Here is a 13,273-nt window from a genome sequence, read left to right on the forward strand (position 1 = left end):
CCAGACTTCCCCCTGCCTTGATTATTGCTCTACAGAGAAGATCATAGCAAATCTTAAACAGAACAAAATAATATAATACCAAGGAAATGCACAAGATGCAAGTTGGGGTGAAGGCGTCAGGTACGATGACCAGAAGCAAGACATGCAAAAATCCATCCAGACAATGAACATAATCCACTCTTTTCTTCAATTAAATATAAACAGTAAATATAAAACAATCGAAATTTCATGCCAGAAGAATGAAGTCAACATAATGGCACTCTCAATGAAGGCCCAGGACTGAGGAACCCTTCTGGGGGAAAAACTGCAGCATTAGCATTCCCTGTGCTTAAAAGGGACACAGTGAGTAGAAAGAAGATCCACTTTACACAACAGTCAGCAGCAAGCATGCCCAAGGAAATCAATACCAATTCTGTCAGCACTGATTTCTGCAGAGCTTTACTCCAATGTGTAGGTACAAGGTAGGGCAGAGGAAGAACAGCAACAGCAACGTTCTGGTGGGCAGTGCTGGGTAAGCACAGAGATTGGGGCACATTGTCCCCAATGGATTTCAAACCAACATACAGCAATGTGGAAGAAGCATTATTCCCAAAAGCAAGTCTGCAAGCACTTTTAAATCCCTTTCTCCCCAAGAGGGGAGCAGCAAGACCTTAGTGTTTTAAGTGTATTTAAAAGAGTGGAGTCACTTGAAAGAATATTAGTTGTGAATGTAGTGTTCTCTTAAGTAGCTCCAGTTTCCAACAAAAAGCTTTTCTGTGCCAACCATAACACATTCATGTATTGAGATGCATCCAAAGGCACACACCAGTATCCATGTTCAATAAGCTAGGAAGCAACCTCTCTTCCTATTAAAAAATAAAAATTATACAGGTACCTCAACCTTTTTTTTCAAAGATTATTCAGTGCCTTCTTATTAACTTCACATCTGAAATGGCACATAATCAATATTAGCATAAGGACATATAACATGTATTAAATTCACTGTCTAAAATTTCAAGAGAAATGCTATTCAATAGGTAGGAACTCCATTATGGCTAAGTCTTCCAGTAATATCATACACACTGACTTGTTTTGTTGTCTCTTCCCTACCTCTTTATATTCAAACCATCTTTACCTTCACTTTACCCTGTAGGAAGAAATTAATTTTTTTAATAAAGATTCATAAAAATGGGATGAAATTAATTTAAAGGGTACTAAGTGATATTGTTTAGACAGGTTTATTTCTTTACAAAGTTATTCCCAAAACCAAAGTTTGTTCAACTCCATATAATTTCAGGAGGAAAAAAACCCCAAAAAACTTACTAGGTGCATCCATACAAAATGTAATACTGGATCTTTCCATAAAATATGAGGAACACAGGTACTGTTTGACAAAAAATGGTAACACTTACAGTGGTCTTCACTGGCCATGCAGTGGCAGGGAATGAATGCTGCATTTATTAGGTAGTGCATGGCACACTCAAAGCTAAGTAATTCATGCTGCAAGTTCAGGATTCCAAAGAAGCTCCCTATGCAGGTACTTCTGCAGTCCAGAGCTATTTTGGAAGAAACATTTTGTTGATGGTAGTGTACCAAAAGTGAAGACACCAGAATCTATACTGATTAGTCAAGTCAACCTCACATAATTCTCATTTGTTTTATCTACAGTTCAGTTTCTGAACCATTCTGGAATTCAAAATAATTATCTTTAAGTTAACACAAGGGAAATTACATTCTTGTTTAATTACATGTACTCCCTTAATTGCTAAAAAATGTGGTAGGGACCACCATTAAGTCTTGAATATATACAGATCAAAACAAACACAGTTCCACATCACATATCACTGTTTTGAAAATTCTGCAGATGAGCCTCTGTTTACCCTACCTTGTCATGTTTCTGCTGGTGCCTTGCCCTGGTATCCAGGATATGGTAAGGGGTCTCAGAGTCTCTGTTGATGTAATAGATTAGTCTTGAAGGCAGTGTGATTTCTTTCTGGATTGCATTGCTGTAGCTGTTATTTTTACTGTTACTGCTGTTACTCTGTTGAAATGTACTCTCTTCATCTGGCAGTACTTCCTCTATACCGCTTGCTGTTTCATTCCAGTGCAGGCCTGGGGAAGAAAAAGATGCCAGCCATAAATTCCATGGCAGAATGTGTTTATTTCCATGAAAAAGCTACATATTTGCTTGCAGTTTTCTAACATTTTACTAATTACTCAAGCAAACAAAAAGATAGCTTACTCACTGAGCTAGATTTGATTCATTTTTTACATATAAAATGGTTTCAGAAAGAACATTATTTATTTAATTGCATTAATCTACATTTTCATATGCATACATTATAAATATTTTAATACCTCTCAACCTTCAGGAGGAAAAAATCCTCAACTTAATGGATACATAGTTATCCCCTACATCTTCTTGCATAGCTAAATTCTTTCACAAAAAAAAAAATCTACAAAAAGTTAAGAATACCCCCAGTGTTGCTAACATACACTGAATTCAGAGTCCATGTGCACTGAATGCTAAACTTCCTATTATGTAAAGGGAATTGATTTCTACTACTTTAAACTTTGACAAGAGCCCTTTTCGTCAGTAGCAGCTTTTGAAAAGAAATCCTGTATCTTTCTTCATTAAAATTTCAACACAGTCAATCAACGCGATGTAACAACACAACAATATTACAAAGTAACAGCAATGTACCAACAATAATAACATGATTCTGATGAGTCTCTGATGAGACTGCATTCAGAGCATTCCACATGTCACCTATATGAAAACAAGCGCAAATAAACAATAAAGCACACCCGAAAACCCGACCCCAAGCAGACAAATTAGCGGATCGCCGTCCACATGCACCGTGACACATCCAAAGCCCACCGGAGCTTTTTGTGTCGCATCCCTCACGGGCAGCATCCCTACCCAACACACTGCAGCACCGGCACCGCACGTCCCTCTCTTTTGTGAAAGCAAGCAAGCAAGGAAACCTTAATTGAGCCCCGGGCACGCCGACACAGACACGTACACAAAGCTGGGAGAGGGAAGGGAGGAAGGAATGGTTGAAGGGAAATGGATGTTGCCGGGGTTTATCACGGGGGACACCTCAGGCACCCGCACCGCACCCCCGCCATACCCACCGGCGGCTGCAGCCGCGCGGGCCCGGGGGACACAGGAGCCATGGAGGAGCAGGAGCAGCGAGACGAGGCGGCCGAGGAGCGGCAGGAGCGCGGGGCGGCGGCGGCCGCCGCAGCCAGGCTGCCGCAGGGAGTTGCTGCCGGGCGGCTTCATGGCTCATAGCGCCCCGGGGCGGGGGGGCAGCGCGGCACAGCCCTCAAGGTCGGCGGGCTGTGCCCGGGGGGCGCGGGCGGAGCGGCGCGGGCGGGTCCCCGCAGCAGCACCGCCCGTGCGGCTCCTGCCGCCGCCGCGGACACAGCGGCACCTCAGCGCGGGGGCGGGCGGGTCCCCGCAGCGGCACCGCCCGTGCGGCTCCTGCCGCCGCCGTGAGGGACACACCGGCACCGCCTCGACACCTCAGCGCCAGCGCGGGCGGGCGGCGGCGCGCGCGCACCTTCCGCGCCCGCCCCCGGCCGCGCGGCCCCGCGCACGCGCGCTCGTAGCGGGCCGGGCCGGGCGGGGCAGCGGCCGCTGTCCGATGTGCTGCCCGCGGGCACCGGCCGGACGCGGCTCGCGCGGCTTCCCCGTCACCCCCGCGCCCCACCGGTCGCGGGTGCCGCCGCCCGCTGGGCAGCCGAGAGTGAGGTGCTGCCTACCGGCGGGGTGAGCGCCGCCAGCTGCGCGCAGAGCCGCTCCGGGCCGGGGCGGCGGGGCGCGGCCGAACGGGCTGAAGCGACAGCTGGGAGCGGGTGCGCGGCTGCCCGAGGCGTAGCGCTCAGACCTGGCCCCTGACGTGGGCACAGCTGCAGACAGCTGGGTCTGGGAACTGTTTTAAAGAACTTTCACGCAGGGGTGAAATAGCTTTGAAATGCATCAGCCCTGAGCAAAGTTCGGAGGAGTCTCCGGAGGCACTGACCAGCAGCAGGGGCAGCTTTGCTCTCCTGAGAGCAGGGGCAGCGCTGGAAGCGGAGGCAGTTCAGAGCAGGCAGTCCCCAGCTACTGCAGAGGGGTGCACGAGCAGCCCCTGCTCCACGTGTTGTGCGGAGCTGCAGGCTCCCCCCTCGCCTCCCTCCCAACGCCTCCGGCTCACAGCTCTGCTCCTTGCGTCCCCCCGGCGTTCCCTTTGGTCCCTGGGCCCCGCTCATCCTCACTGACTGCAGCTAACTAACCCCTGCAATGAAGGGGGGTGGAGGTGAGAACCAAATGCTATCAAAAAAGTGCGCAGATATTACAAGGAAAATGGATATATGCACAATAAACCGAGAGGAGGACTGCAGGGAGGTGCGTGGTCAGATTCTGACCTGGTGCAAATCCACTCTGCGGTGCTGCGTTCAGCAGCAGGCAGTCTGGACCGCAAGCACAAGGAGTGGTGCATTTCTGTGCAGTGAACAGCATCGCTCATAGTTCCAGTCCAGCATGCCTGGGGTGAACCACCAAGATGAAGAATAGTTGCAAAGATAAAAATAACTTCAAAGAGATATGAGAAGATGAATCTGTTTTGTATTCATACTGTGACTTCAGGAGTCAGAAAACCTGAGTTCAGAGACAGGTTTAGATATGGATTTCTTAGCAAACATTTTGCCCGGCAGACTTGTAATACCCAAGAACAGATATGCTTTATTTTGGTGCAAGTCTTGCTGCTGAGGAAATAAGGATGTTTCCTTTTTTTTCCTTTTTTTTTTTTTTTTTTGGTCTGGATATAGCTTTTTATTTGTCAGTTTATACCTTCTAAGCTGAGTCTGCATACCACATGGATTTCCAGAAAGATAGGTAGTGTTCTGTTTCACATAATTTCTCTACATTCCAGCGTGACTTCATTATCATTGTTAATTTAAAAGTACAAGCAGTTTTTCAGATTATTACTATGCAGACTACTTCATAACAGTAGTGTTATTAGTTTTTAAAACAATTAAATCTGAATTATCATGCCAGTTAAATAGATGCTGCTTGTGGAAACTCAAAATCTAGGTGTGTAGCAGCAGACAAACACTTTGAAAAGACAGATCTGTGGTATTGCCGGGGTAAAAATAAATATAAAATGTGCCTTAGGATTTCACTGTTGTCTAGGTCTAATGAGAAAGCTATACCCATTTTCCACATAAAATGGTCTTCCTTAAATCTCACATTTCCAGGCATTTTCCATGCAGCCCACCCAGCCCAGCTGTTCCTCATCATTAGATATCACTAGAATATTTCAAAAAACAGCAGCTCATGTTTCTCCCCATAAACATATAAACAGAACAAAGGATCAGTTATGTCAGTGCATTCAAATCTAAAATAAATACAATTTTAGAAAAGATTTTATTAGCAAAGAGAAGAAGAGTAGAATGACCATGCAATTAAAAAAAAAATCCAGAAACTTTCACCACACACAAGAAAGAAGTCTAGCAACAATGAACACTGGAAACACCTGCTCTCTGAAACTCTTTGGTCCTGAATTTGCCAGCCAGATTCTGAGGGTAGAAAATGATTTCCTTTTGTACAAATGTGGTCTAGGGCAAAGATTTTCTGAAGTTCTTTTAACTCATGTACAAGCCTCCAGCAGAAACAATCACCTGAAGAACCATCTAAAGCATGCGTGCTTACTCTCCAAAGCCCTGATGGACATCTAACTCAAGCTGTGCCTCATAAACCTGCTAGAAGCCTTCAGATGGCCATATGCAGTTCACAGAGCATAATCAGCTCAAGATGAAGTGTCCTACTACAAATGACAGCTGCTTTTTGTTTGGTTTGTTGGTTTTTTTTGAACTTGCTTTCAACTTTGAAATGCACTATGAAATAATCCCAGATATATTGCAGTGCAGATGTCTGAAAACAAAATACCAGAAGCATGGATTATTGCAGCATCTGTATCCAGTGAAAGAAATTGCAACATCTCTGTCAGAAATACACAGAAAACAGCTGACAGCTGGAGCTTCAAGACTGGCTGGGAGCAAATGTGTACCATGCAAGGTACACACATGCTTTCCATCAGGGTGTTAAATAGACTTTACATCACAACTTCAGATGATTGCCCAGAGCTTTCCAATTCCTTCCTCCTTTTTCAGGGTGGGGGGCAGTGAGCACACAGGATGAAATTTCGTGGTGTCACAATTCAAATAAAAAAGGCTTCAGATGCAAAACTGCTGATTATAATCTTGGCTGTTCATATTGATACTCAGGTGCAAGATGTTGGTCCAGATTCTGTTAACCTAGCCATAAAGATAAACTTCCAACACAATCAAATGCCTTTTCTGATGTCACCTGAAAAAAGCCACCATATCACTTGTCCTGGGAAAATCTCTATGTAAAATATGGGTTTAAAGAACTTGTTCCTTATAAAGCATAAATAATACTGATCTTTCTGAGTGAGCACAATAAGACAGTATCTTACTAGAAAATAAACATAATTTCTAGATTTCAAAATTAGTTTCTTATCTAATATTTATTTCAAAGATCCATGTAACAAATAAGAAAGTAGGATATTCCTAGGTATTCCCACAGAGAAAAACTGGTCTTCATTTTAACAGAAAAAAGAATATTTCTGTTGCAGATGGAATATGAAGAAGACAAATTCAGGAGATGAAAACATGGGTAACTGATTTATCAAAAAGTCTTTGCAAAGATGCCATAAGAACAACTCAATTTTACAACAGTGATGATCATTAGAGAGGAGTAAAGCACGAGCATAGTCTGTCACTTTGGCAATAACTGGTGATTCCAGCTGGGCAGCTCCAGACTGACCCTGGCAATGAAAGGTATGAATGCCATGGAGTGCAGGCAGCACAAACAGCATGGCAGAAGCAGCTATTGCTGAACTCTGTCCCCAGAGAAGAGCAGAAGTCAGGTCTGATTCTGATTTACTCACATTACTGCCAGGCTAGCAGGCTCAGCTAGGGTCCTGCTGTGCTCTGTGCTGTACACACAGGACAAAATGACAGACCCCTGTAAAGAGAAATTTCCTTTTTATTTGCAATAGCAAATAGCCCAGCCAATGCTGTAAATAACAGAAGAAATCTAACAGCTCTAGGAGGGGTACCAAGCATGCTGCAAGTCTAAAAAGTGGTAATTACACGGGGGACTTTGAACAATAGAACCTCATTAGCTGGCAGGTAAGTAATGCACACAGCCTGTAATCTGCATGCAAAGAGGGTGGTAGCCATTCTCTATTTCTCAACAGGGGTTTAACAGTGAAGACAAAGCTGTACTGAAGCTTCATGCCACCCATATTTCCTTACTTTGTATCATATGCAGTGTAAGTATGGGTAATTTATACTGAAAAGAAACCTGGTAATTGCAATGAACAATGCATTGCATTAGCATAACTGGTTTTAATCATTCATATTTGAATACTCACCAATTCTCCACGTTCAGCTATTCTTAAAGAGCTCCTCAGTAGGTAGAGTGAAAGGGAATATTGCTGTTAGAATTTTTTGTAATGATATGACCATTTTTTGCTACACATCCTGCCACCTAACAATGCAGCAACAACACAGCACTTAGTCAGAAAAATCAGTACTTTTCATTTATTCTGTCTATTTTAGCCTCTTTAAATACTTTTCAGTAACTGAGGGGTCAGGGAAGCATTAAGTGATACAGTAATGTGAGAAACACATAAAACAGATTCAGGAAACAGAGCACGGCCTCTAGATTATTCAGAAGCAGACATCACTTTCCAAACTGTAGATCTAACAGAAATGGGTTTCCATTACCCTTCACTTTTCCATCTTTGTTTCAACCTCATACACTTTAGAGGAAGAGCTTTCTCCTGCTACTTCCTGGTTCCACAGAGCCCTAAGACCAGTTTTCCCATCTATGTACGGTAGTGGAACTATGTACAATATTCGGCACAGAACTGTTTTAAACACAGCAATTCTATAGAATAAAATATAGGGGAAAATGACACTTTTCCTTAAGAACTGTCACTCATTTGTTGAGATCTGGGTGCACATCTTCATTAATAACTCTGCTCACCAGTGGTAGTGCACAAATGAACTCTTTTGTGAGTACTGTGTGTTCCAGCACTCCAGGGTAGAATATACACAGTAATTAGGATATACTTGCCAGCCCTCTCCCCTTAACACTGTGAAATATTAATGTTAGGTCAAGAAAGTAAAGAAGAAGAAAGTAAAATGATAAAAGAATATATTTTACCAGTGTTCAGCAGGGAAGGAAAGGGAACACAGCTGTGCTGCTAATAGCAAATGGGTCAGAGGGTTTACTAATTGCAGTTCAAATTGCATCCAGGTGAAATTTGAAATAAATCGTTTAATTCTGGATGCAGGAAAAATTATTTTGAATAAATGTGCTAGACTAATTTCAGAATTAATTCACTGTGTCCTCCTATGTAATTAACTAAGCCTTCATAGCCAAAGGATTTTACAAGCTGTTTAGTAGGATTCCTCAGCAGCATTTAAGCAAGTGCATGTAAGAAATTGTACACAAGACACTGCAGTGACAGTTGATATTCTCATACTAAAAATGCCAATTATTCATCATATTGTCCAAATTATTAATGAGAGAGAGAACAGCAGCAGAAACATGTTGGTCAATGAGGCTACCTAGAACACATTTGTCAACTCCTGTCATACAGATATACTTAGCAAGTAAAACATATGCCACCAGCAGCGAAAAAAAAGGCTGCTCTTCTAATAAGCAAGCACTTCTAACTCTGGCTGTGACAGCAGCCTGCTTCTTGCTAGCTTGTTTCACTATTGTGTGGTAAAATGTAAAAATAGTGTCAAGAAAGTAAGATGGGGTGGCAGGGGAAATCTTACTTAGATATGTACTTTGATTTATATATCCTCCAAAAAAAAATACAGAGTCTACATCCCAAGCACTTGCCATAGCTGATCAAACATTTCCAAGTGGTAGGTTCTAAAAAAGCTAGATTGCAGCTACTCCAGTGCAGCTTTGGAAAGGGGAGGGATGATGTCATCACTCATTCCCTGACACACTTGTGCAGGGAGGAAGGGGACTGCAAGAGATTTCTGGAATCATCAAGTCCAGCCCCCAGCTATTCCACTGCACAGTTCCATCCATACACTGCCTTCAAGATTAACTGGGGAGTTTGTCCTTCTACTACCTCTGGAAGGCTGTTTCAGAAGCTCATGGTTAGAGTCGCTAAGCAAATCCTCTTCCTTCCCAGACTAAATTCATTCATGCCCAACAGAAACCCATTTTTTTCTTGTGCCCCTCTTTTGTTCCTGAGGCAACATTAACACTAATAGCTCATTCCCTCTACTGGTAGACAGGACCAGGCTCTCAATGCTTACAGCATGTAAGCCCAAGTGGTAGGTGAAAATTTCATGAGACTGAAGTTGAAAATACCTTTCAGCACAGAGAGGCCCTGAAGAGTAAAGGCTGCATTAGCCTAAGAAGCAGAAGGAATATGGCCAGGCCAGTACAAAACACACTTGAGCTACTAAACCTCACTGGGAAAAAGAACTTACTATCTATAGCTACTGCTGCTTGGAAGATGGCTCACTGGGTGTGGACACACAGCGTTTGAAGGTGTTACAGTCGCTTTTCCAATGTTCACCCCAAAATAGAAATATTGTTCCTTCAATAATTGGCAGGTGCTGAGGTGCTGCTCAGGTACACAGTCTTGTGTTCAAGAGAGACACCTGTGCTGCTGCTGCTGCTGTCATCGCTGCTGTCATACCATGCTGTAAAAGGTAGGTAAAAGTGCTGAGAAGTGGCAATGTTCATCACATGAGGAAAATCCTGGTGTTTCCAAAAAATGCAGCTCTACGAAACAGGCGGAAAAAGCCCCAGAAACTGTTATATCCAATTAGGCATCCTGACTTTTCTTCATAGACAAATTTGGATCACTTTCCCTGCTCTTTCCCTAATTAGGCAAAGGGATGAATCAGACATGAAACATGCTACCCTAAAAGATTCCTATTTGATGCTGTATCTAGGCTTTGGCATTGATTCCCCTAAAGAGCCTAAAACATTTAACCATCATTTATCTAGAGAGATGGTCTGAATTTTTAAGAAAAATCAGTGCAAATTATTATCAAATTGTTGCACTAAAGCCTTAGGGTGTCCCTAGCACATACGAGTTACTAAAGTATATTTTTTATCACAAAAATAACTAGCAATATTGGACATGGATCACAGATTGGGGTGTTATGATCCCCACATCAAAGATCTTAAAAACTAAATTCCTTATAAGTTTTATATACAACCAAAGAAAATCCTCTTTCAGCTTCTCCCTGCCAGTCATTGTGGACCTATGGATTCCCAAGTCTTAAAGATTAGTCAGAGATTTGGTCATTCTCATGACCCATCTCTCAAAGAGAGCATCAGTGTAGTTGTTTTGTAACATTGCATTGAAATTATGCACAGATTCCATATAAATGTTTTGCATAATTTCTGCTATTAATTTCTTGCTTCCTAAGGAAGCTCGAGTAAATGTTCAAACTGTCAAAGCACAGAAAGGATCATGACCCAACAATATTTTACTGCTTTACCAGACTCGAGGTGCCATAATGCAGCAGATAGTTCAGGGACTTACTTCTTCTGCTTTGTCTTCTTGGTACAAATGCAAATAAGATCCAAAAAACCTTTCCCCAATGGAGTATGAACCCCTCAGGCTTCATGTTAATTTTCTGGACAAAAATCTCAGCCACAAATCTTTAGAGCACAAAAAAACTGAAGTCCTCACAACCATGAAAGAGGGTACTCCTCTTTCACACCCACAGGAGCCACACACAGCCCTCCCATGTGGATTGTCGTGTCAAGAACCCACACCTGGAGGATGTGAAATTATGTCCTTTACCCCGCTGCTTTCATTTTTCCTTTCACCCACATGAACTCATGCTTAGTCACCCTTCAAAGATCTCATTATTTCTCTATAAGCATACGTTCCCCATGGTTTTCTGGAATTGCTTATCCCACTAGTTAACCACAAGTTTAAACACACATTATTATTTGTTGTTACTATGGAAATGCAGCATGTTTTTAAAGACATCCTTGGAAATTAAAGCAGCACTATTTTATCCTGCATGGAGTATCTTTGTAGCACACCTGATTGAAAAAGTGCTACTTTTCCTATACCCCTCACTATCAAGAACAGGTTTATTATTCAAAACCTATAGCTCAAAACCAACTTTTTCTATTATTATTTATAATACTGGTTCCCATTAGGAATTAATTAATTTACTATTCTCTCTTAAATTCCACCCATATCTTATGACTAAGAAATGCTCCAACATTAACTGCCTTTCAGTTTCTCTTCATCCCATTTTTTACATGTGGACACCAGAAGCCCCATAAATAAAGAAGAAGGTTGCTTCTTTTCTCAAGTTTGTTGCCTTGAGAAACCACAAGCTTCAATGTACAACGATGCCAGAACAATTTCTTGGTGCAGATGAGCACAAGAAGCACAAGAAGCTGACAAAAACAGCTGTCTGTGCACACAGGTGCTAGCTGCTGCTTTGAGACAGGCATCACCAAAAGCAGTCCATACCCATAATTCAGGTTTAGTTGCACCATCTACAGTATCACAGCTAAAGAATTTCACATAAATACTACGAAAACCATAGGAATGCATTAACTTGCAGCAGAATATGTTTGCTTACTGCAAGCGGCTCCAGAAAATTAGCTGTTCCTACTTGTAGCTGAAAAGGATCAGTTTGCTGATCATCAAAACATTGCAAGCATCAAGTACCTAAACAAAAACCAAAATTTAAAAAAAATCTCACTTCTGGCAAAATTGGATTTCGGACCAAGTAGTATTCCCATTTCAAATGCATACACAAAACTTGGATCATAGGGCTGCAAAATAAAGTTTACTCAGAGAAACTTGAGTTATCCTTAATTTTTGTTACAGTTCTCATGTGCTGATACTGCATGTGGAGCTTGGATTGCAAAAGAATTTCTTAAAGAAATAAACTAATATGCTTCAGCTGGCAGAGCTTGGTGGATTGGAGCATTAAACAGCAGGGGAACATGCCCAAAGGTACAAAGCAGATTAACTACACAGTCTAAAGGACAGTCTGACCTCTGCTGGCCAAAGGCATTTCAAGCCCTTCTCACTGGACAATGTTTTCCTGCTGGTTTTGGGTTTTTAAAAAATATTATTTCAGCCCCATCTCAAAATTTATGGTGCTCTCCAACATAGTTGCATAATCCATGAAACCTCCATTTACCAAAGAGATCCTGTTGAGCACAAAATATCTCTTTTTGCTCATTCTGCTTATGGATAAATTGACTTTTCTTGTAGAAGAGAAAACTGCCTTTAAACAGCCTTTACCATCCATTGATTCAGGCTCTGTTTTGGCAATACAATAGTATATCACAACATTATACCACCTACAAACTCTAAGAGGGAAATAACAGTAGATGAATGGATGCAGACAAGGAGTATCACTGCAATAAAATAATGAAACAATTCCTAGATCAAAACCAATGTGATCCAATGTATTTATTTTGCATTGTTTTGCTAAGTAACAGTCACAAGAAACTCATGCAATTATTTTTCTGCTTCAGGAAGTCTGGCCTCTCAATAATTCCATTCAAAATGTCAGACTGTTTAATGCCAGCTAAAGAATGACTCTACTTTCTTCAGCCTAATTGTTTTAAACCTGACTTTATCTATCTACACTGCAGCCCAGCAGCCAGACCAGTGTAAAAGAGCATAGGTTACCTCCTAGGAGGTACCACGCCTGAAACATCCCTCTCTCCAGTTTTCAAGTGAATTTAGTTATTTCTATTTTGAGAACAGCCCTTACAGATATGGGCATATGGTAACAGCCCTCAGTCTGGGCTTAGATAAGATACAAATAGTCTTCCAGCAACATTTAAATGCAGGTTTCTGGAACCCTTTTTGGTCACAGACAAATGTGTTAAGGCAATCAGTTGTAGAGCCAAAACTAGAATCTGTTCTGGAAGCACTAATGTGCTTATCCAGTCAGGGTAGAAAATGTTATTTGGCTGATATGAGCTGTCATGCAGCTGAACTGAGAGCTCAAATTTAAAATATTCATAATCGTAATCCTAGCAATCTTATCATCCCCTCCCTTCTCCAAGAGAGCAATGAAGAAACAGCCTTACATTTCCAGAGGTAACCGTTTAACAGAGGGAACATCTTTTGTTGCCAAGCCTGAGTCATCCCTACAGACTCATTTCTTGAAGAAGCGTGCACATAGAACTGACAGCTGATCACAAGCCATCTCCCAACTTCCAGAAAAT

General features: G+C 42.1%; 1 protein-coding gene across 5 annotated transcripts in view; it reads right to left on the reverse strand.

The window, feature by feature from the left end:
• Nucleotides 1-3,501, reverse strand: part of ADAM23 (ADAM metallopeptidase domain 23) — a 63,954-nt gene extending 60,453 nt beyond the window's left edge. For all 5 annotated transcript variants that reach the window (XM_064719092.1, XM_064719094.1, XM_064719091.1 and 2 more), the window contains exons 1-2: nt 3,118-3,501; nt 1,865-2,091 (exon numbers count right to left, since the gene is read on the reverse strand). In XM_064719092.1, coding sequence (XP_064575162.1) covers nt 1,865-2,091; nt 3,118-3,268 — 378 coding nt within the window. In that variant the 5' untranslated portion in view covers nt 3,269-3,501. The remainder of the gene's footprint in view (nt 1-1,864; nt 2,092-3,117) is intronic.
• Between the last annotated feature and the right edge of the window lie 9,772 nt (nt 3,502-13,273).

The sequence above is a fragment of the Zonotrichia leucophrys genome, chromosome 7 (genome assembly GCF_028769735.1).
Source record: "Zonotrichia leucophrys gambelii isolate GWCS_2022_RI chromosome 7, RI_Zleu_2.0, whole genome shotgun sequence".
Taxonomy (NCBI): domain Eukaryota; kingdom Metazoa; phylum Chordata; class Aves; order Passeriformes; family Passerellidae; genus Zonotrichia; species Zonotrichia leucophrys.